Consider the following 26,139-nt stretch of genomic DNA (forward strand, 5'->3'; position numbering starts at 1 on the left):
CATTTCTTTCATACTTAGAATTATCCTATAAATAAAGCAGATAAATTTCTGACAAAACTAAAGAAAGGAAGAGAAACATGTAAAACAGTATGAATACAAACAAAAAGACCAAGAACATAATGTTACCATAAATATTTTGAAGACAATTCAATGCATTACTTCATACAAATGTAGAAAGGCCAGTATAATGAAGTAATGTTCATAATATAGACATTGTCAAAAGTGGTTCAAAAGCTTGGAAGGAAATAGAGAAAAGCTGGAAGAACAGAAAATTATGTGAAATAACTATTTTATAAAACAGTGATAGGCCCAGAGAATTATCCATTTGAATGCCAATGTCCATCAAGGAACAGAAAATTGCTTCTATTTCATTTTCTCTACTAATTTTTATGAAATTCCTATAATCATGAAACAAAATATGGAAGGGTAGGAAAAAAATGGAAACTACACATTTGTTGCATTTATGAACATAGATGAAAAACCATATATAAAATAACAGCAGAGAAAAATCCAATAATATTTTAAAAGACTATGGAGATTTCATTCCATTTATGTTCCACGTAGCTTAATCCTGAGACTACTAATATAATCTGCTATACCAATGAATCAAAATAAAAAATATACAATCTTAACTGATGTCAAAAAAAACTTTGATAAAATTTAACTTCCCTTTTATTTTATGAACAACTCTTAGTAAAATATGAATAGAACCTTATCACCTTAACGGCACACTAGCTATCTGAAATCATGTCCCAGCATCATGCTTGACAGTGAACCATTTTATTCAGAATGAAAAAGTACATTCAGGAATAAAAAGTGGATGATGAAACACAATATCTAATACTATTTTGATAGTTTTAGACAAAATAACTTGACTGGAGAGCAAGACAAGATGTACTCATACTGGAAAGCAGGAGATAATATTATAATTATTTCTTCTGACAAACTATGGTATCAATGATTCAATTGTACATTCAGTGACATGTACAGTTAACTATTAATAATAAAAAATGAACAAATGTCTTACATACCACTAAAAGCCTCTTACAAAATGAAATAATAATTTTTAAAGTGTACCCACCAGAGCAACAACATATTTAAAATACATGGCACTAAAACTTTAAAAGAAATATGGAAGGTCCACACACATATTTTTTTAATTAAGGTATCACTGATATATAATCTTATGAAGGTTTTACATGAGCAACATTGTGGCTTCAACATTCACCCATATTATCAAGTCTCCCCCCAACCCCATTGCAGTCACTGTCCATCAGCGTAGTAAGATGCTACAGTCATTATTTGTCTTCTCTGGGCTGTACTGCCTTCCCTGTGACCTACCTATATTGCACACACATATTTTTTTAAATATGAAAGTGTAATGATATTTACAACAGAATAAATCCCAGACATATGAAACAAAGAAGTATTTAAAAATGAAGCCCCAAAATATTGGTAGGAGGGTAAATAGGAAAATTATTTATAAACTTAGTATGGGAAAAGCTTTTCTACACTACGCAAAAGGGATATGCCAGAAATTGTAAGGGTAAAAATGCATAAATGAATAAAATCAATTTGGGTACATAAAATTTCCACAGAAAGAATATCATTAAAAAGTCAAAAGATAAATGACAAACTATGAAAAAAATATGTATCAGCAACTTATATGATGATGGCCAGTTTCCTTAATATAGGAAGAACATTTATAAATCAATTGTGAGAATAAAAACCTAATGAATAAAAAAATGTGACAGAAATGAACTGGCAGTTAGCAAATAAAGAAATGAATAACTTATAAACAAATGCAAAAGATACTCAGCTTTACTTTTAATTAAATAAATGCAAATTACATAACAAGATATCATATTTTTGTCAGACAGATAAAGACAAATACAAATGCTAATGACACAGAAGTTTGTGTGAGTCTTGGTAATCAGGTGCAATCATGTACTGTTGGCATAACTATGGTGCTCCATCTTGGGAGGGTAACTTAGGGATAACATTCTAAAGTAGACTGTTAAGCTTTGACAGTAAGGCTGCTCTTAGCAATTTCTTTCCAAGATCTGTTTGCACATTCCTCTCTGTTTGGCCACTGTACCTCTGCACCTCAGCCAGTTCCCACAGCCACAGCAGCAGCCGCCACTGGATATTTGTTGAGAAATGAATGTGCGTAGAGGGTAATCTTCTCTGCCATGTTTGTTTTAGCAAAACACTAGAAACATCCCTAACCTATCCTTCATTAAGTGGTTGTTAAATAAATTATCATCCATCTATCTATCTAGTGGAATTCTCTGCTGTTCTCTATTTAACAGCTGGGAAGACTCCAAGTACTGATGTGCAAAGGTCACCAAGCTACGTGGTTGGCTGACAAAAGCAACTTGAATAATGTTGTGTTGAAGAGACTCCTGATGTGTGCAAAAATAATACACACAAAAAAATATGCATTGGCTGGATGGCTACCAAAACTTTCTGGAAGGGGGTGCCAGGATTCTAGAATAGAAAAGAGATTTATTTTATATATATTTTTATATTTATTTATATGTATATATATGTATGCACAGAAAATGAATTTTTAATTATGCAGGAGGAAAAGATACATACACGCAGATATGGAAATATACTAGATATCCTAAAGGAAAACAAAATGGCACTGATGGATTTATAAAACCAATCTGGATAAACCAAAGCACCCACAATGTTCCTGAATGGGAAAACAAGGTATTGTTAACATGCCGATTCTCTCTCAATGTCATCTATTATTTTAATGTGATTCTGACTTAACTCTCAAATCTATTCCTTTTGAGTCTTGACAAAAATATTTTTAAACTCAACTGGAATACTACATTTTCTAGATTAGTCAAGAACATTTTTAAGAACTAGATTAAAGTCTAGGGTGGAAGTGGGGGTAATGCTTACTCTATAATTTATAAAAATGTATTACAAAGGTATGGTAATTAGAGTGGCATAGTTTGGGAATATGAGTCAATAGACAAGGAGTGGGAAAGAATGAAAAGTTTGCATACAGACAAATAGATATACATATGATAATGCTGGTAGAGAAGATACTGGTTATTTTTGACCATCCAGCGTACATTTCCTTCCTTCCCCATGACCTTTCCTAACAGCACCTGACTTTGCTTTTAGGAATTACCTCTTAAAAACCCATTGGGAGGTAGAGCCAAGATGGTGGCATGAGTAGAGCAGCAGCAATCTCCTCCCAAAACCACATATATTTTTGAAAGTACAACAAATACAACTCTTCCTAAAAGAGAGAGCAGAAGACACAGGACAACAGCCAGACTACATCCACACCTGTGAGAACCCAGTGCCTCACGAAGGGGTGCTTTTATAAATAAAGTTTTATTGATATTGAAAAAAAACCCATTGGATTCAGTCTGGGGGAACAGTTAAGCATATTTTTGTCTTGTCCTGGCCAATCAAATGCTCCCTCCTTAGGCTCTGATTCCAGAGCAAATAGATGGAGGTCAAGAACCACTTGACTCCTACAGATTTCTACCCTGGGAGTTCAGGGTTCCCACTGGGGCTCTAGGTTGTGTGATTTCTTAGTAGTCATGTGGAATACTGCACTATACAGAGGACATTCCCTGTACATCATACTGGGATGAATTCTGATCAATATGGTCTAGACCACACTGAACCGAAAATAGCAAACTTAAGTTCTCACTGTTAGTTTTTGGAACTTAGAAAGTGCTTCTGCATTGAAATTGTGCCAGTGTATACACATCTGCTGGCCTCGCTGGATAAGGACTACTGCGTCAGAAGCTCCCTTGGAACCAGCCATTTGATAAGCCTAATCTCTTGCATTCTTCATTACTCTATAGGCTCTACCATCCTTGCAATAAACAGCCTATGGCTTTGTTAGTTTTTGTAGCTTGCCATCAAAGTATTCTTCATGATTCAGGTGGTATATCAAATCATCAGGGAAATAAGAGGTTACTCAAGAAGTAGTTTTCAGAAAGCTAGCTACCAATTTGGGGTTGGGGGGAAGTTAAATTCATCAAATAAATTCCAGAATATTAAAGAGTTAACTACAAAAAAAAAAAAAAAAGCACACCACAATGAGAAGAAATGATCTTGGATAACATTCTTGGATAACATGATCTTGGGAAGGAAAAGGTCTTTTTATTAGTTCTAACATAAGACCACAAAGGAAAACACTGATAGATTTGAATACACAAAACTTCAACACTTTTCTATGTCAAAACATAAAATTAAAAGAAAAATAACAATTCAGGAAATACATTTGACCAATATAAGCTTCAGGACTCAAAACCATAACATATGAAGAGCACTTACAAATCGATAAGATAAAGTTAAATCTAAAAATGAGTAAAGTCCCCAGTCAATTCACAGAAGGGAAATATTAATTATATACATGTAAACAAATTCCATATATGTATATGTACATATACATGTATAAACTTCTTCATATACAATTAAAATACATATTGATTTATAATTGCATATATAAAGAGCTCTTACAAATCAGTAAGATAAATACTTAAATCTAGAAATTGGTAAAGGACACAATCAATTCAAAGAAGAAATATAAATGGTGCCTATACATGTATGTGCATATACATGTATAAACTTCTGTATATGCAATTATAAATTTAATTCAAGTTCAGTCTTACTAATAGTCAAAGAAGTTCAAATTAAAACAATATAAAATGTCATTTTATTCCTTTCAAATTAGCATGGATTAAAAAATAATTTGCAGTGCTGGCAAGTGTGTAGGAGGAAGACCTTTTTCATATATTGGGATTATAAACTGGTAAACTTTTCTAGAAGGCACTAAGTCAGTATGTATCAAATGTTTTAAAGATATGGATTCATTTTGATCAAGCAAGTCCACTTTTAGGAGCTATAGAAAAAGACTTTGTATAAGGATAATGGCAACCCTCAAATGCAAAAAGCAGAGATTTATAATAAATAATATAATAAATAATGCTATAGTCATATATAGAGCTGCCACAAGTAAAATTTTTAACATGAAATAATGTTCATGATCAATAAAAAAACAAATCGCAAAGCAGCATGAAGAGTATAGCACATTTAGATATATATTAAATACATACACAGACATATATGTGTACTTATATATACACACACACATGTACACGCACACACCTACAGATACGTACATAAGCCCAGAACAGACCGAAAGGACAAAATAAACTGAGTGGTAGGATTCTGAGTGTGTTTTGTTTTTTTTAACTTCCTATGGTAGATGTATAATTTTTATAACAGGAAAGGAGCCTATTTTTTATGCTTTTATACATTTTATCTCATTTAATACCTTATGAAAAGCTCAGGGCAGGTAATGACCACACTCAACAGGAAAGAGAAGTAAAGCTCAGAGAGGAAAGGTAACTTGTGCCAAGTCATATAACTGGTAGCATTTCAAACACAACTAGTAGGTTATGAAGCCACGACTTTGATCCTAAACTCCAAACCCACTATTCTTTCTACATGCACATTGCAGCTCAGCAAGAAGCACATTGATCTCACTCTGAACTTAGTGGCCGTGTATGAGCCAGGACCGAGAGATGCTTAGACCAGGCTCTGAACTCAGATAAATATTGATCATTCTATTGAACCAAGATGTACATGAAAATGCACATCTTTTACTTTATTTTATTTTATTTTACTTAGGGGGATACTGAAGGCAGTAAGGAATAAAGGAAACCAAATCTATGTTTCTTATCCTTTCATGTAGATGTGATAGAGGGAAACAGGGCCTCAGGTTAGGACCAGGAAGGGTCAATGTTTCAAGACTGGGCAACTAGGCATGGGCTTTCTTTTTTATCTGGAACTCAAGCCACTGTTACATCTCATCACCCCAGTCACTCTATCTCCCATACACAAGCCCTTGCATTGGAAAATGGGGGTCAGAATAAAAATGGTCAGTCCCTTGTAGGTTGCCACACTGTACCATATGCACAGCACCTGGTATTTAGGAATAAAAAGGCTGACCAAGTTACAGATACAAGTTAACAAGTCACCCTTTCTGATAGAGATGGGGCTCTAGGTTGTGTGAATTCTTAGTAGTCATGTGGAATACTGCACTATACAGAGGACATTCCCTGTACATCATACTGGGATGAATTCTGATCAATATGGTCTAGACCACACTGAACTGAAAATAGCAAACTTAAGTTCTCACTGTTAGTTTTTGGAACTTAGAAAGTGCTTCTGCATTGAAATTGTGCCAGTGTATGCACATTTGCTGGCCTCGCTGGATAAGGACTACAGAGAACAGCAGGCTTCCCAACAGCTGCCCTTTTGAACCCAAAGAACATGACCATAAGAAAGTAGGCATAGCTCTGCTATAGAAAAGCTTCAGGTCATTCAGGTAGCCCTGGACCTCTTGGAAATGACAGGCACAGGCTGGCTGTGGAGGAGCACGGTTGTAAAAGGTAGCCCTGCATCATTTCTAAGATAAAGAAACAGATGCCAATGAAACATAGCTCGCAGCCACAGTCATATCAGGAGTCTAGTGATACAGCCTTGCTGACTATGACCAGACACACTTCCATTTCTGCCCCAGCCAGATGCATGTATTACTGTACCAGGAGTAGGTCATGATGTGGAAAGATGGTTCTATGTAAGAAAACATCTATTGATCCCCTACAATGTACATAGCACACTGTCTATAATTTTCCTAGATCTAAAAGATAATCCGCTTTTTTAATTGAAAAATGAGAACCAAATTGTTTTGATGCACTCATAATCAAGCTTAGATGTATCTCAGCATTTAAAATTTACTTGCAAAATTGATTTTTAAACATTCAGTGAAGGGGAAAATCAATGCAACAAGGCCTAAAATGTAATCATGGCTAAAGCAATTCTAAAACAGCACTACATTGTGATCCTTAGATATATATGCTTAGTAACTGATTTGAAAGTAAAAACGAGTTTTAATTTGGGACAAATTTTAGAATAGTTTAAGTTCCTTAAACTATACAAAATCAGAATAAATCCAAGGATGTAATAAAAATATTTTTAAATGACTTTCATGCAAAATGAAAGCCTATGACCTTTATAAGGAGGTTTCTTTTTCATTACTCACCAGCTGACAGCCTTCTAGGGAGTTGACTAGCTGAGCATTCTGACAGGAGAGAATTGAGCCAGCCAAATTCAGCATTACACACACTGCGGAGAGCAGCATGAAAAAGGTTATCTGGAAACAAACCAAACAAAAAATTGATTATTCACTTGGAGAGTCTTGACAGAAAAATGATTTGGCTTTAAAAAAAGCTTTCAGTAGATCAAATAATTACATGAGTAACAGTAACATGTTTTAAAGGAAAGCATTATTTCTCAAAATTTTGAATTCATATTACCTTAAATCAAAGAGAAAAGGAAAAATGTCTGAAAAGCTGGAGCCAATGGCCATGATTTTATTAAAATGTAATATGTTCTAAAAGCTAAATCTGAAAATATTATGCATTAGTCTCAAAATAGTTTTATGTGGTCTCAAAAATAGCATGCTATAAATTACTAAAAAAAATTAAGTGAAAGAAGTTTATTTATTAGAAGGCCTTAAACATTTTATGGAAAAGGTCATACCTATGCAAAATCACAGAGAAAACAGTATAATGAACCCCACATACACATCACCCAGCCTCAGCAATTAATCAACTCATGGTCAAGTGTGTTTCATTGATACTATATCCCCTCCAGATTATTTTGCAGCAAATATCAGACATCATATGATTTCACCTTTAAATATTTCCAGGTATATTTCTAAAATAATAAGACTTTTTGAAAACAGAACCAAACTACTGCCATTGTCACCTCTTTAATAATAATTCACATCAGACTAGTTCTAAAGATGGTGGCGTGAGTAGGACAGTGGGAATCTCCTCCCAAAAACATATATATTTTTGAAAATACAACAAATAAAACTATCCCTAAAAGTGAGACCAGAAGACACAGGACAATAGCCAGACTACATCCACACCTGCGAGAACTCAGCACCTGGTGAAAGGGGTAAGATACAAGCCCCAGCCTGGAGGGACCCGAGGCCCCTCACTCCAGCTCCCAGCGGTGCGGGGGGTGGGGTCGGAGCAGGTAGGGAGAGGGAGCCCAGGACTGCTAAACACCCAGCCCTAGCCATCTGCACCAGAGCACATACACACAGTGCATGCGTGGGGTGCTGGAAACTAGGGAAGCAGGACAGTAAGACCTGTAAGCGGGTCCCGAAGCCGGCGCCCCTGGGACAAAGAAAAGCTAGTGCTTTCTGAAAGTCTTAAAGGGACAGGAACCCCACAACTGGACAGAAGCATCCTGGGACACACTCCAGCAGCTGGAAATTCCAGGGAACTCCGGTCGCACTAACCCCCTGGGCAACAGCTCTGAGACCCCTCATGGAGGTAAACAGCCAAACAGCCCCCATCCATTACCCCTCCAGGGCCCCGCCATAGCAGAGCAGCAGCCTGAGGCTGGCCACGCCCACGGCAAGGGAGCTTCCTCCATACCGTGGGGCAAGATACAGAGACCCAGTCTACACAAAATTGCCCAACAAAAGCCACTAGGGGTCGCAGTTGTCCCAGTAAAGAAAGGCCAGGAGCAAGTGAAAAGAGTCATGGCTCTCCCAGCTGACAGACGAGTCAATAGCATACCACTGCACCTATCAACATGAAAAGGCAAAAAAATTTGATCCAGACAAGACTAACCCAGACAGCTTCGACATCTTCTACATCTTCCCCTGAGAAGGAACCTAGGGACATAGATTTAACCAATTTTCCTGAAAAAGAATTCAAAACAAAAGTCATAACCATGCTGATGGACTTGCAGAGAAATATGCAAGAACCAAGGAGGGAGAATAAAGAAATAAAACAATCTCTGGAAGGACTTCAAAGCAGAATGGATGAGATGCAAGAGACCATTAATGGACTAGAAAACAGAGAACAGGAACACAGAGAAGCTGATGCAGAGAGAGATAAAACGATCTTCAGGAATGAAAGAATTTTAAGAGAACTGTGTGACCAACTGAAACAGAACAATATCCACATTATAGGGGTACCAGAAGAAGAAGAGAAAGAAAAAGGGATAGAAAGTGTCTTTGAAGAAATAATTGCTGAAAACTTCCTCAAACTAGGGGAGGAAATGGCCTCTCAGACCACAGAGGTACACAGAACTCCCATGACAAGGGATCCAAGGAGGGAAACACCAAGACACATAATAATTAAAATGGCAAAGATCAAAGACAAGGACAGAGTATTAAAGGCAGCCAGAGAGAGAAAAAAGGTCACCTACAAAGGAAAACCCATCAGGCTATCATCAGACTTCTCAACAGAAACCCTATAGGCCAGGAGAGAATGGCATGATATACTTAATACAATGAAACAGAAGGGCCTAGAACCAAGAATACTGTATCCAGCACGATTATCATTTAACTATGAAGGAGGGATTAAACAATTCCCAGAAAAGCAAAAGTTGAGGGAATTTGCCTTCCACAAACCACCTCTACAGGGCATCTTACAGGGACAGCTCTAGATGGGAGCACTCCTAAAAAGAGCACAGAACAAAACACCCAACATATGAAGAATGGAGGAGGAGGAATAAGAAGGGAAAGAAATAAAGAATCATCAGACCATGTTTATAATAGCTCAATAAGAGAGTTAAGTTAGACAGTAAGATAGTAAAGAAGCTAACCTTGAACCTTTGGTAACCACAAACTTAAAGCCTGCAATGGCAATAAGGACATACCTTTCAATAATCACCCTAAATGTATATGGACTGAAAGCACCAATCAAAAGACACAGAGTAACAGAATGGATAAAAAAGCAAGACCCATCCATATGCTGCTTACAAGAGACTCACCTCAAACCCAAAGACATGCACAGACTTAAAGTCAAGGGATGGAAAAAGATGTTTCATGCAAACAACAGAGAGAAAAAAGCAGGTGTTGCAATACTAGTATCAGACAAAATAGACTTCAAAATAAAGAAAGTAACAAAACGTAAAGAAGGACATTACATAATGATAAAGGGCTAAGTCCAACAAGAGGATATAACCATTATAAACATGTATGCACCCAATACAGGAGCACCAATATATGTGAAACAAATACTAACAGAATTAAAGGAGGAAATAGAATGCAATGCATTCATTTTGGGAGACTTCAACACACCACTCACCCCAAAGGACAGATCCACCAGACAGAAAATAAGTAAGGACACAGAGGCACTGAACAACACACTAGAACAGATGGACCTAATAGACATCTATAGAACTCTACATCCAAAAGCAACAGGATACACATTCTTCTCAAGTGCACATGGAACATTCTCCAGAATAGACCACACACTAGGCCACAAAAAGAGCCTCAGTAAATTCCAAAAGATCGAAATCCTACCAACCAACTTTTCAGACCACATAGGCATAAAACTAGAAATAAATGGTACAAAGAAAGCAAAAAGGCTCACAAACACATGGAGGCTTAACAACATGCTCCTAAATAATCAATGGATCAATGATCAAATTAAAATGGAGATCCAGCAATATATGGAAACAAATGACAACAACACAAAGCCCCAACTACTGTGGAATACAGCAAAAGCAGTCTTAAGAGGAAAGTATATAGCAATCCAGGCATATTTAAAGAAGGAAGAACAATCCCATATGAATAGTCTAATGTCACAATTATCAAAATTGGAAAAGAAGAACAAATGAGGCCTAAGGTCAGCAGAAGGAGGGACATAAAAAAGATCAGAGAAGAAATAAATAAAATTGAGAAGAACAAAACAATAGCAAAAATCAATGAAACCAAGACTTGGTTCTTCGAGAAAATAAACAAAATAGATAAGCCTCTAGCCAGACTTACTAAGAGGAAAAAAGGGTCAACACAAATCAACAGAATCAGAAACAAAAAAGGAAAAATCACGACGGACCCCACAGAAATACAAAGAATAATTAGAGAGTACTATGAAAACCTATATGCTAACAAGCTGGGAAACCTAGGAGAAATGGATAACTTCATAGAAAAATACAACCTTCCAAGACTGACCCAGAAAGAAACAGAAAAATCTAAACAGACCAATTACCAGCAATGAAATTGAAGCAGTAATCAAAAAACTACCAAAGAACAAAACCCGCGGGCCAGAAGGATTTACCTCGGAATTTTACCAAACATACAGAGAAGACATAACACACATTCTCTTTAAAGTTTTCCAAAAAATAGAAGAGGGGGGAATATTCCCAAACTCATTCTATGAAGCTAACATCACCCTAATACCAAAACCAGGCAAAGACCCCACCAAAAAAGAAAATTACAGACCAATATCCCTGATGAACGTAGATGCAAAAATACTTGACAAAATATTAGCAAACCGAATTCAAAAATACATCAAGAGGATCAGACACCACGACCAAGTGCGATTCATCCCAGGGATGCAAGGATGGTACAACATTCGAAAATCCATCAACATCATCCACCACATCAACAAAAAGAAAGACAAAAACCACATGATCATCTCCATAGATGCTGAAAAAGCATTCGACAAAATTCAACATCCATTCATGATAAAAACTCTCAACAAAATGGGCATAGAGGGCAAGTACCTCAACATAATAAAGGCCATATATGATAAACCCTCAGCCAACATCATACTGAACAGCAAGAAGCTGAAAGCTTTTCCTCTGCGATTGGGAACAAGACAGGGATGCCCACTCTCCCCACTGTTACTCAACATAGTACTGGAGGTCATAGCCACGGCAATCAGACAAAACAAAGAAATACAGGGAATCCAGATTGGTAAAGAAGAAGTCAAACTGTCACTATACGCAGATGACATGATATTGTACATAAAAAACTCTAAAGACTCCACTCCAAAACTACTAGAGCTAATATAGGAATTCAGCAAAGTTGCAGGATACAAAATTAACACACAGAAATCTGTGGCTTTCCTATACACTAACAATAAACTAATAGAGAAATCAGGAAAACAATTCCATTCACAATAGCATCAAAAAGAATAAAATACCTAGGAATAAACCTAACTAAGAAAGTGAAAGACCTATACCCTGAAAACTAAAACACACTCTTAAGAGAAATTATAGAGGTCACTAACAAATGGAAACTCATCCCATGCTCCTGGCTAGGAAGAATTAATATCATCACAATGGCCATCCTGCCCAAAGCAATATACAGATTTGATGCAATCCCTACCAAATTACCAACAGCATTCTTCAATGAACTGGAACAAATAGTTCAAAAATTCACATGGAAACACCAAAGACCCCAAATAGCCAAAACAATCCTGAGAAGGAAGAATAAAGTGGGGGGGATTTTGCTCCCCAACTTCAAGCTCTACTACAAAGCCACAGTAATCAAGACAATTTGGTACTGGCACAAGAACAGAGCCACAGACCAATGGAACAGAATAGAGACTCCAGACATTAACTCAAACATATATGGTCAACTAATATTCAATAAAGGGGCCATGGACATACAATGGGGAAATGACAGTCTCTTCAACAGATGGTGCTGGCAAAACTGGACAGCTACATGTAAGAGAATGAAACTGGATCACTGTCTAACCCCATACACAAAAGTAAATTTGAAATGGATCAAAGACTTGAATGTAAGTCATGAAACCATAAAACTCTTAGAAAAAAACATAGGCAAAAATCTCTTAGACATAAACATGAGTGACCTCTTCTTGAACATATCTCCCCGGGCAAGGGAAACAAAAGCAAAAATGAACAAATATCAAGCTGAAAAGCTTCTGTACAGAAAAGGACACCATCAATAGAACAAAAAGGCATCCTACAGTATGGGAGAACATATCATAAATGACAGATCTGATAAAGGGTTGACATCCAAAATATATAAAGAGCTCACACGCCTCAACAAACAAAAAGCAAATAATCCAATTAAAAAATGGGCAGAGGAGCTGAATAGACAGTTCTCTAAAGAAGAAATTCAGATGGCCAACAGACACATGAAAAGATGCTCCACATCACTTGTCATCAGAGAAATGCAAATTAAAACCACAATGAGATATCATCTCACATCAGTAAGGATTGCCACCATCCAAAAGACAAACAAAAACAAATGTTGGTGAGGTTGTGGAGAAAGGGGAACCCTCCTACACTGCTGGTGGGAATGTAATTAGTTCAACCATTGTGGAAAGCTGCATGGAGGTTCCTCAAAATGCTCAAAATAGAAATACCATTTGACCAAGGAATTCCCCTTCTAGGAATTTACCCTAAGAATGCAGCACTCCAGTTTGAAAAAGACAGATGCACCCCCTATGTTTATTGCTGTACTATTTACAATAGCCAAGATATGGAAGCAACCTAAATGTCCATCAGTAGATGAATGGATAAAGAAGATGTGGTACATATACACAATGGAATATTACTCAGCTATAAGAAAAAAACAGATCCTACCATTTGCAACAACATGGATGGAGCTAGAGGGTATTATGCTCAGTGAAATAAGTCAGGTGAGAAGGACAGGTACCAAATGATTTCACTCATATGTGGAGTATAAGAACAAAAGAAAACTGAAGGAACAAAACAGCAGCAGAAGCACAGAACCCAAGAATGGACTAACAGTTACCAAAGGGAAAGGGACTGGGGAGGACGGGTGGGAAGGGAGGGATAAGGGGGGGAAAAAAGAAAGGGGGCCTTACGATTAACATGTGTAGTGTGAAGGCGGAACGGGGAGGGCTGTGAACACAGAGAAGATAAGTAGTGATTTTACAGCATCTTACTATGTTGATGGACAGTGACTGTGAACGGATATGTGGGGGGGACTTGGTGAAGAGGGGAGCCTAGTAAACATAATGTCCTTCATGTAATTATAGATTAATGATACCAAAATAAAAAAATAAAAAAAACTTTTACTAGTTCTGCAATACTTGCTGAAATGTAATACAGAAAATAGACATTTGTGTCCTGGTGCTTGTAGTCTGAAACTTAAGAAAAAAAAATAATAGTAATAATAATTCACATCAAATATTCAGAGTTCACATTTCCTTAACTGTCTCAAATTCTTTTCATACTTTGAGGTTAGACAGAATACAAAGGTTCAACATACTGTAACTGATTGTTCTGAATCTCAGATATTAATTTATACATTATCCTCTCTATTGTTTTTTTTTAATTCATTGAAAGTTGTGGAAGAAACCATCTACTCCTAAAGATTCCTGTAGCCTAAACTTTGCTGATGGTCCCCTCTTCTCACTTAATGCTTCTCCATCCTCTGTATTTCCTGTAATTTGGTGGTTAGATCCAGAGATTGGGTCAAATTTAGATTAACAGGAGGCAAATAATCTTTCTTTCTATGACATTGGCAGCCATTTTTTATGATTGCTTAGATTTATTAACTTATTACAGCTTCCAAAATAGTGTTAGTGTAACTCCATCATTTCTTTTTTTATTCCCAGGGAACAATAGATAGGAGACTCCCTCATTAACTGATTGTTACCTTAGGGTACAGTTCATGTAGGAAAAGCAGGAGATATGTTAGATTCTTTCTGTTTATTTTTCAAGTTTTGAATAATTACTTGACATGGCACTAGATTTACACAATAAACTTAGGCCTATATGGTCAGTTAATACTCTTGCTTGCACCTGTGTAAATTAGTGGGCTAAAGATAATGAAACAAAACTTCTAGTGATCAGGAATAATCTTTCAGATTAATATGATCAAAAAGGGGGAGATTGGCATGAAAATTTGTTAAAGACTTTCAAATGGGGAAAAAAAAATTACTGGATGTCCTGTCCAGTGCACCCTTCTGAGTTATTTGCATTGTTTTTACATTATTTTACAAGTCCGTAGGTTGTAAAATGCTCATAGTAATGCAAATGATTTTTGACAACAGAAAATAAGTGAATTTTGCCTGGTGGAATGCAATGATTAATACCCCCAGGGATCTTGACCACTTTTATACCTATTTGTGAATTTATTTCAGCATTCCTAATTGCCTATGTGTACACATTGTTTGAATTCTCCTTTGTAATATCTTCCTGCTTCCCCCAGAGATTATATTTAATATAATTATAGTTAAATATAATCTCTGACACATGTTCGTTTAAAAAAATTAGTTGGGTCCGTAGCATATTCCAAAGGTAATTAATGAAGTATTGTTTCTTTTGTGTGTGTGTGTGTGTGTGTGTGTGTGTTTGGGTCACTATGAACTTTACATAAACTTAAACACATTTGGTATGTTTCAGTCACTGGAGTCATTTGCAAGAGAGTCAGATCGAGCTGCTGTAGTAGTCTGTGACAGCTTTTTAGTAGGACAAGATGTTCCAGGATCATCAGACACATTTCCTGCACCAGTCCTGGAATAAGCCATTTCCCCAGCAAGTTCTGGTACTTTCTATGAGAATAGTATTTAGATACCACAATTTTCATGCTAGGAGGGCTCTTGTTATTTGCATGGTCATTGTTTTAAATACGTTCAGTTGTTAGGTTACCATATCATGAGTTCATACAGATGTCTCAGATTAAAAACGACAGGGCTTTAACTTTACATTTCCCTGTATGGCCCCGGAAGATGACTGGTTAGCCAGAGACGGGTATTCCTCAAGGGAGGAACAACCTAAGACAGGCACAGTTGCAGGGGGGCCATCAGGAGAGAAACTGGGGACCAGCAGAGGGGAGGCTTAGAACTTCAACCCCGTTTTGAGAGAAATCTTCTGCATCCGTGGATGTTTTGCTGCCCTTGTCTAGCCTGGATTAATACTTAGTCCATAGGCACACACCTGATCATCTACATTTGCCCTCTTACAGCACTAAACTATGTTTTCTACCTTTATCTTGCATCTACCTACCACTTCAGCATTTTACTAAAAATAATAATAATAATAACAATAATAATAAGGGAGAAATGGGGGATTCACATATAAATCAAGTATAAAAATCAAACGAATAATCATAATTGACCTGATTGTTTATAGTTCATGATGCGTGATCAAAACCGAAAGTTTCTGTGATGACTGCCCTTGTACTGTTCACCATGTAAGAACTTATTCACTATGTAAGAACTTGTTCACCATGTAAGAACTTGCTCGTTATGCTTCAGAAGATTGGAGACTGTTGAGAATTAGGCTTGGGGTTGATTAATGATTGTGCATTGAGTCCCCTATACAGAATTTTATTGTTGTTAACAACCATATGATCAATAAATAAGAGAGATGCCCTCTCAAAAAAAAAACAAAACAAAACTACCGGGCATTTACTTAATCACATCAACCTATACCTCTACTCCTTTCAACCTTGCCAAAACCTTATTTCTCTTCATAATTACCCAATTGATTTAATCTCACAATACTCACACAATAGTCTCAAAATAACCATGTTAATACAACCACCAAAGACATCATTATTGAAAATAGTTTAGAAGTTCTGTATTTCTTTTATCTTTGGAGTACATCCTACCAGGAAAAAGAAGTCAAATGATGGGGTTTTAGAGTCACCTTGGTTCCCTTATGTGTGGTTATGCTACTGACTGGGAACCCAGGTTCATTGGGTTCATTTTTTATTTTTACAGTTTTTTTTTAAGGTTAGCTTTGTTTGTAATTATATAAAAGAATACTAAAGGCATATCCCATAAAAGAAGTGTCAGATAAGTGTAGCTTTTATTCTATTTTCTCCATTCTATCCACCCAATCTCCTGTAAGCGACCATTTATTTTTAAGTTTTACAGTTGATATTCTATTGGCTTTTAGTAAAGGCAAGTAAGTAGCAACATACTACACACATTTTTCTTCATTTACTTTTTTTTTCACTTAGCATAGTGAAAAGCACCGAATATGAGGACAGCCCCTTTTATAGCTGTCTAGTGCTCCATTGCCCAGATGTACCACATTTTATTCAACCAGGTCCCTACTGATGGACTTTTGGGTTGTTTGAGTCTTTTGCTAATTTGCTGTAAGATAGTGTGGTAACAAAGAAGCTTATTCATACACCTTTTTAAATGGTTGCCAATGTGGCTTTGGGATATATTTTTAGAAGAAGAATTGCTTTTAGAAGAAGAATTACTTTAGAAGAAGAATTTTAGAAGAAAAATTGGGATATATTTAAGAAGAAGAATTTAATTTTGCTACATACTGCCAAATTCCCCAGCACTGAAATGGTACCAACAACCAACAATATATAAAAGTGAGGATGTCTTAATTTTTCTGTTAATACTTTTAAAAAGTTCTGGCTGAATTAAATGTAGGGAAACATTGGTATTTTCATTTGCCACCATAAATGTAATGTATCTCCACCAAATGAAGTAGAAGTTATTTGTCCTTTAAAATACACACACAGGACAGAAAATAAAATATTTCGAGTTCGTGTTAGTAAAATTCAGCATTCATTTTAGTAGCTGTAGATTCTTACAGCATCCCATGGGAAGGCTCAGCTTCACAGAAAGGGTCAGCATTAATTTTATATATTAGAAGTCACAACAGGACCATATTATCATTCAAATCATATCTAAATAAACACATCTGCAGAGTTTCAAATAGACCTCAAAAATCATTTTGAAAATACCAGAAGAGCAAATCTAAACAGAAGCCAAAAATGGAGTCTACTTTGAGACACAGAGGTCCTTAACAATATAGATGATGCCAGGAAGTCAAGGAGGAAAAAGAGAGAATAATATTTTTTTTATGTTTACTGTTTTCTTTTTAAGATTTGGTAATGTATACATGACAAAAAAACTTACATTTTTATTATTTCTGTTTAGTGTTACAAAATATACACAACATGAAAGTTACCAGTTTAAGAGTTTTTAGGTATACTATTTAGCAGCATTAAGTATATTTATATTGTTGTACAACCTTCAGAACTGTCCATTTCCAGAACCTTTTCATCTTTCCAAACTGAAACACCATACCAATTAAATGATAGCTCCTCATTCATCATTCCCCTAAGATCCTGGCAACCACCTTTCTGCTTTCTGTCTCTATGAATTTGAGTACTCTAGGGATCTAATGTAAGTGGAATTATACAGCGTCTTTTTGTAACTGGCTTATTTCACTTGGCATAATATCTTCAACTTTCTTCCATGTGATAGCATTTGTGAGAATTTCCCTCCATTTTAAAGCTGAATAATATTCCATTCTATGTGTATACTACATTTTCTTTACCTATTCAGATATTGATGGATTTTTGTTTTGGGGGTTTTGTTTTTTTGGTTTTTTTTGTGAGGTTTGTTGTGCTTATTATGAATAATGCTGCTATGAAAATGGATGAACAAATACCTGTTCCAGTCACTGCTTCCAATTCTTTGGGGCAGTGACCCAAAGGAACTGTTAGGTCATATGGTAATTCTATGTTTATAGTTTTTTTGAGGAAATGTCATATTTTTTTTGAGAGTGGCTACGCTATTTTGCATTCCAATGCAAAAGGCTTCCAATTCTGCCTCCTCACCATCACTTGTTATTTTCTGATTTTGTGATTATAGCCATCCCAAGAGGTGTGAAATAGTGTATCATGTGGTTTTGGTTTCCATTTTCCTAATCATTACTAATGCTGAGCATCTTTTTATAAGCCTGTCATTTGTATGTCTTTTTTGGAGAAATGCTTATTCATTCAGGCCCTCTGCCTACTTTTTAATTGGGTTGTTTGGGATTTTTGTTGCTGTTATTGAGCTGGCAGATTCCTTTACATATTCTGAATACTAATCCCTATTTATTCTGCCTATGAATCCTCTACAAGATACATGATTTTAAAATATTTTCTCCCACTCTGTGGGTTGCCTTTTCACTCTGTTCAATGTCCTTTGATGCACAGTTTTAAATTAGGTAAGGCCCAATTTATCTATTTTTTCTTTTGTTGCCTGTGTTTTTAGTGTCATAAGAAATCATTGCCAAATCCAATGTCATAAGGCTTTCCCTCTATGTTTTCTTCTATGAGTTTTGTGTTTTTAGTGCTTATATTTAGATCTTTGATCCACCTTGAGTTAATCTTTGTATATGGTGTTAGGTAAGTGTCCAATTTCATTCTTTTGCATGTGGATATCCAGTTTTCCCAACATCATTTGTTGAAACGGTTGTCTTTTTCCCATTGAATGGTTTTTGCACTGTGATATAATGAGTCGTAAGAAATACAAATTTGGTCACATATGACCAAATATATAGTTACCAGGTTTATTTGGCCTTCATCCGCAGTTCCTAAAAACCCTGCAGTCTTAGAGGTGAAATGGGTGTTTTGTCATGTTAATAAGACTTCTGGACCCCACCCAAGGGTAGGGGCTAGAGGCTGAATCAGCCAATGGCCAATAATTAAGTCAATCATGACTATGCAATGGAAGCCCTCACAAAAGCCCCTCAAAGAGCTTGTTGCTTGCTCTCTGCCTACTCTGCTCAGTTGGATCCTGCTTCTTGGTCAGAAAGAGCTTCTATGCTTGGGGAGCCAGAACGCCTCCATGTGCCATCGAGCCAGGCCCCAAGCTCCACAAGGACAGAAGCTCCTGTGTTTGGGACCTTGCCCTGTGTCTCTCTTCATCTGGCTCTAAACTTGTATCCAATATGGTATCCTTAATTAAACTGGTAAACGTAAGTATTTTCCTGAGTTCTGTGAGCTGCTCTAACAAATTATTCCAACCTAAAGTGGAGGTCATTGGAACCTCCAATCTGTAGCTGGTAGGTCAGAAGCACAGGTAACTGCCTGGGGCCTGCGACCAGTATCTGGAGTTGGGGGAAGAGGGCAGTCTTGTAGGATGGAGTCCTTAACCTGGGAAATCTGGTGCTGTCTCCGGACAGATAACATCAGAACTGAGTTGAGTTCTCTAACACCCTGCTGGTGTTTGAGAATTGCCTGGTGTTAGTATGTGTGGGAAACCCCCCTCCCACATATTTACACACATTGGAATCGGGTCTAGGAACCTGAATGAAGTTATACTACTATTACTGCTGTGTATTGTATTGTTATTGTTATACATATATGTAGGGAAAAAAGACACCTTAGCATTTGGTGTCGGACAAGTGGAATTTACAGGCACCTTTGTCAAAAATCATTTGACCATGTATGTGAGGGTTTATTTCTTGGCTCTAATGTATTCCACTGGTCTGTGTGTCTGTCTTTAAGGTCAATACCACACTGTTTTGATTGCCATTGCTTTACAATAAGTTTTAAAATCAGAAAGTGTGAGTCCTCCTACCCTTTTCTTTTTTAAGGATCTTTTTTAAGGCTATTGTGTGTAGGGGGCAGGGAGGGATATCTTTGAAATTCCATACAAATATTAGGATGGGTTCTATTTCTGAGAAAAATGCTGTTAGGATTTTGACAGGGATTGTATTGAATCTTTGGATCACTGGCTGTACTGACAACCTAAAATATAAATGAACATGAGGTGTCTTTCTATGTATTTATGCCTTCTTTAATTTCTTTCAGCAATATTTTATCATTTTTAGTATACAGACTCTTTCACTTCCTTGGTTATATTAAACTAATTCTATGGAATTGTTTTCTTAACTTTTCAGATTGTTCATTGTTAGCACATAGAAATGCAGCTGATTGTTACATGTTGATTTTGTGTTCTGCAACTTTGCCGAATTTGTTTATTGATTCTAGCAGTTTTTTTTTAAATGGACATTTTTAAAGATGTACATATAACATCATGCAATTTGTAATGGAGATAATTTTACTTCTTCCTTCCCAATTCAAATGCCTTTTATTATTGCCTGAAATTTCCAACAGTATGTTCAACAGCAGTGGTGAATATGGGTACCCTTTTCTTGCTGATCCTAGAGGGAAAGCGTTCAGTGTTTCACCATTAAGTGTGATGTTACCTATGGGTTTTTCATACGTGACCTTAATTATGCTGAGGAGGTTTCCTTCTATTTCTAGTTTGTTAGGGGTTTTTATCATGAAAAAGTATTGAAATATTTTAAATGCTTTTTCTGCATCAACTAAGATGATCACTCTTGTTTTCAAAAATTCATTCCATGAGTGTGGCATATTACATTGACTTTCATGTTTAATCATCCTTGCATTTCAGGAATAAATCTCACTTGGTCATGGTGAGAAAATAAGATTTTAAGTTTTTTGTTTGTTTGTTTGTTTTACATAGATAGGGTAGTAATATTTGTTTTAAAACTGTGTAACTTGACACCACTCTGGGGTTTTACCTTTCCAGTACCCTTCTGGGATACCTGTGGTGTAGGGATTTGCTCACAAAAGGTGGAGACAGAAGGTTCTTTTAAGGCTCAAACAGTCAGAGAGCCTTTGCACGATCAGGCCAAAGTTTCTTTGATAAATCAAATCTTTAAAAACAATTTTATTCCACTTGGTGCCATGTACAAATAGCCACACCTGTACTTCTTTCCCACATATACATCTTAAATTTGCTGTATATATGTAGTCCCTTCATGTTGCTCTAAGTCTTTCTCTATTGGATTGTGTTCCTTTGACCTTCCTGATTTGAGTAAACAGGCCACATTTTAACTGTTTTTACTCAGCCATCTTGCCTTTTTAAAGTATTTATTAGGCATTCAGCCCCTGGTTAAACCTTTATCCTAAACCACAGTAATCCACTCAGATATTTTGACAGTGGGAGGGACCACTGCCATGGATTTGATCCTTGCTCCAAGAATGTTGTTTAATCTGCCTGTGTCTCTGAGTTTTGTCTTCCACTGGTTGGGGTTCAGAAGTGCTTACCTATCCATACACTTCTGGATTCTCTCTGTTCTATTCATTCCTGAATGCAAACCATCTAAGTGTTTTCTGAGTTCATCTCTTTCCTGTAATTGCTAAATGCAGCCACAAGTACCAACGTCATGCTACAAAAGTTCTGTTTTTCAACTTTAGAGTTACAGGCTCATTAGCTGTGTGATCTGCTTCCTCAAGTCACTACAAAAGACACTTTTGCCAAATGCTTTTCCATTATATAACACGTATGGTCGGTCATCTTTCCAACTTTTCCAGCGTCAGTTTCCTCAATTTCTGGACCATTCATGATAGGATAAATTACAAGTAATTCTAAAGCTTTAGTGGTCTAACATAACAGAATTGTACATTTTACTCCCGTTATAAACCAAAGCAGATCTAGTGGGTTTTGCCACAGATTCACTCAGGAAGCCCATGAAGGCTTCATCTCAATGATACTCCTACAATCATCTCAGCCATGTAACTTAAAGCTCTTCCCTGGAGGTGTCACATGCAATTTCTATTCACATTTCACTGGCCAAAGAAACCATATGGCCACACCCAACATCCAAGGTGATGGGAAGTGCAATCCAACCAAATGGTCCAAAGGGGAAGAAATGGGTTATTTATGAACATCCCTAATGATCACAGCATCCCTATACTCTTCCTATTCTATAAATTTCCTGTGTGACTTTATCCAAGACCATGACATATGGCACCATTTATGCGGATGACTCTTGCTTCTATGTCTCCTTCCCAAACTTATTCTAACACTATATGGACAACTGTCTACTCAATATTTCTACCTGGATATCTAAAGGCTTTTCACACTCAGCACAAAAAATCAAACTCAGGAAAATCCTGAAATGCTGTCCAACCATGTGGTGTCACCATTACCATCCTCCTTAGTTTCTCTCATAAAAGGTATGTTATTCACTCACCCTCCCTTACTCTGACCATAACTAATAAATCATCAAACACTGTTAATTCTACACATGAAATCTCTCTCCATCCCCACTGGTGCCATCAATATCAGTGACCATCATCTTCTCTACGGATGGCTTTTCTTTGTTCTTCCTGCCTCCAAACTTGACTCCCTTGACACTGGGACCAGAGTTACCTTACAAAAATGGAAATGGATTCTCAAGAGCAGGGACTGCCGTTTTATACACTGCTGACCTCAAGCGCCTAGCCTAGCTAGATACTTAATATTTATTTGTTGAGTGAATGAATGGATAATGTCACTTCTCTGCTTAAAAACCTTCAGTTAGCCTTAGTAAAACTCCTTGACATGGATTTCCAAGGCCTGACAAACCTAATAATGGCTAACCTGGCCTTTGCCTAAAAGGCCTGTCTCCAGCCGTTCCTGCCACACCCTCTACTATCTAGCCACAGTGAATACCTTTTAATTTCTGGAACTCTTTTAAACTCCTGTTCATGTTATTTTCTTTCCCCCAAACATGCTGCCTTATCCTCTTGATACCTTCACTGGATTCTATTCTCATCCTTAAGCCATCAGCTGTTTTGGACCTATTTTTGAGAAGCATTTGTTGACCCCTATAGCTGGCCTCTCTGTTGCAAAAGTAGAGATATGGGCATTTTGTCCACCACTGCATTCCCAGTGACTGGTACATAAGAGGTGCTAAAAAGTATTTACTACGAGATTACCAAAAAGGTTGTATGATCTCCATGATGAGAATCTTCCAGGAAATGAGAGGCATATTATGATTTAGATGGAGTTGTAGATCTGGTTGATTTTAATTTGGGACCTAGAAGTCAATAGTTATTGGATGTGATAACCCTCCAGTAATGGGGAAATTCAAGGCACATTTGTATACTGAGAAATGCATAACTAGTTACATTTCAGGATGATGACTTTTCTCTTTGCCATTCTGATCCGCTGCAATTCTGCCTTCGTTTCATAGACTTCATACCTCTAGCACTTAAGGCATATCTTTAATACACAAAGTTAGAGAGCCATTTTTAAGTTTTACACAGTACTTGGGTAAGCTTGCTATTTCTCAGTGGGAGTAAGTTTATAAAAGGTACAAAATGGGGTGACTATAATGAAAGAGAAGATTGTTCAATGAACATAGTCGCTGTGTTCTATTACCATGAAGGTGATCCTTTAAGTTTCACCTCAGCTTAAGTTAGCTGGTTTTGCCATTTTAAAGCTATCATTTTAGTAATCCCATAGTGTGTGTGTCATTCCTTCATACAGCACAAGAGTTAAATCTTCTCAAATATGCTTCTTCCAGGATCAGGGGAAGATGGCGGCGTGAGTAGTTCAGAGGAAATCTCCTCCCCAAAACATATATATTTCTGAAAATACACTAAATACAACTATTGCTAAAAGAGACACCAGTGGATGCAGTACAACAGCCAGGATACATCTACATCTGCGAGAACTCAATATCACATGAAGGGGGTAAGATACAAGCCGCGGCCAGGCGGGACCCGAACTCTTCCCCACTCCAAAACCCAGCGGGAAGAAAGGAGTCAGAACGGGGAGGGAGTGAAAGCCCAGGACTGCTAAACAACCAGCTCTAGAAATCTGCTCCCAGAACGCAGACACAAGGTGCACAGGGTGCCGGATACTAGAGAAACAGAAAAGCAAAACCTGTGGGCAGGTCCCTGCAACCGGCACCCCTGAGACAATAGAAAAGTGAGTGCTTTCTGCAAGACTTAAAGAGACAGAGACCCCATAGCTGGACGAAGTTGTCCCAGCAGCTGGGAACACCGGGGAAACTTAGGCACCCTAAACGGAGGCAGTGCAGCTCTGAAGGCCTTCACAGGATTAGGCAGCCTGACAGTTGTTCCTCCAACTGGCATGAACCCAGACACACCGGCCCAGTAGCAGGTGAGTGGGAGCGCGCGTTGGGGGTGGAAGTGCTAGAAGGAACCGAGAGCAGATCTGTGTGCCACAGGGCTAGCCTGCAGTGGCACGACCGAACAGCCCAGGTGAGGCTTGCACGCACCAGTGGCAGTGAAGCCAGAGCCTGGTACAAGCCTGCATGGAAAAGCCCCGTGCGCACTGTCAGCAGAGCCAGAGGGAGCAGGTGCGCTCCCAGGAGCCGACCAGAATCCCAGCCCAACGCACAGCCGCCCGGGCCAGACCCAAAGGCCACTGCTGTCACACAGCTGCCCAGCAGGGTCACCGCTAGCACAGAGGAGCACACCTGGCATGCCTGCCACTCCCCGCAGGGCTCCGCGCTGCTCAGATGGACACCCTGCCCACAGCAGCTTAGGAGATTAACCCGGTGGCTGCTCCAGAAGAGCGGGTAGCCATCACAGGCAGCAGAGAAGGGCAAGGCATCCAGCAAGCAGGAAAGGACTTGCTTCTCCGAGCTGACACACCCACGACCTGCCTATAGCCACTGCAATCACCATCAAAAGGGAAAAAAATCTGGTCCAGACCAAGATAGTTACAACTGAGAAAGGATCTGCAGAGGCAGACCTAACCAGTCTCCCTGAAAAAGAATTCAAAATAAAAATCATAAACATGCTGACAGAGCTGCAGAGAAATATGCAAGAGCTAAGGGATGAAGTCCAGAGGGAGATTACAGACATCCGGAGGGAGATCACAGATGTCAGAAGGGAGATTACAGAAGTGAAACAAACTCTGGGAGGATTTATAAGCAGAATGGATAAGATGCAAGAGGCCATTGATGGAACATAAACAAGAGAACAGGAACGCATAGAAGCTGATGCGAGAGAGGTAAAAGGATCTCCAGGAGTGAAACAATATTAAGAGAACTGTGTGACCAATCCAAAAGGAATAATATCCACATTATAGGGGTACCAGAGGAAGAAGAGAGAAAAAAAGGGATAGAAAGTGTCTTTGAAGAAATAATTGATGAAAACTTCACCAAACTGGGGGAGGAAATAGTTGCTCAGACTACGGAGGCACACAGAACTCCCGAGAGATGGGATCCAAAGAGGTCAACAGCAAGACACATAATAATTAAAATGGCAAAGACCAAAGACAGGGACAGAGTATTAAAGGCAGCCAGAGAGAGAAAAAAGGTCACCTACAAAGGAAAACCCATCAGGCTATCATCAGACTTCTCAACAGAAACCTTACAGGCCAGAAGAGAATGGCATGATATATTTAATGCAATGAAACAGAAGGGCCTTGAACCAAGGATACTGTATCCAGCAAGATTATTATTTAAATATGAAGGAGGGATTAAACAAAATTCCCAGACAAGCAAAAGTTGAGGGAATTTGTCTCCCACAAACCACCTCTACAGGGCATCTTAGAGGAACTGCTCTAGATGGGAGCACTCCTAAAAAGAACACAGAACAAAACACCCAACATATGAAGAATGGAGGAGAGGAAAAAGAAGGGAAAGAAATAATCATCAGACTGTGTTTATAACAGCTCAATAAGCGAGTGAGGTCAGACAGTAAGGTTACCTTTGGTAACCACAAATCTAAAGCCTGCAACGGCAATAAGTGCATATCTTTCAATAATCACCCTAAATGTAAATGGACTGAATGCACCAATC

At 37.7% G+C, this 26,139-nt stretch overlaps 1 protein-coding gene across 2 annotated transcripts in view; it reads right to left on the reverse strand.

Moving 5' to 3' along the window:
• Positions 1-26,139, reverse strand: part of ENTREP2 (endosomal transmembrane epsin interactor 2) — a 455,015-nt gene that overhangs the window by 106,957 nt on the left and 321,919 nt on the right. For both annotated transcript variants that reach the window (XM_073227102.1, XM_073227101.1), the window contains exon 3: positions 7,094-7,204. In XM_073227102.1, the coding sequence (XP_073083203.1) occupies positions 7,094-7,204 (111 nt within the window). The remainder of the gene's footprint in view (positions 1-7,093; positions 7,205-26,139) is intronic.

This window comes from Manis javanica, chromosome 18 (genome assembly GCF_040802235.1).
Source record: "Manis javanica isolate MJ-LG chromosome 18, MJ_LKY, whole genome shotgun sequence".
Classification (NCBI taxonomy): domain Eukaryota; kingdom Metazoa; phylum Chordata; class Mammalia; order Pholidota; family Manidae; genus Manis; species Manis javanica.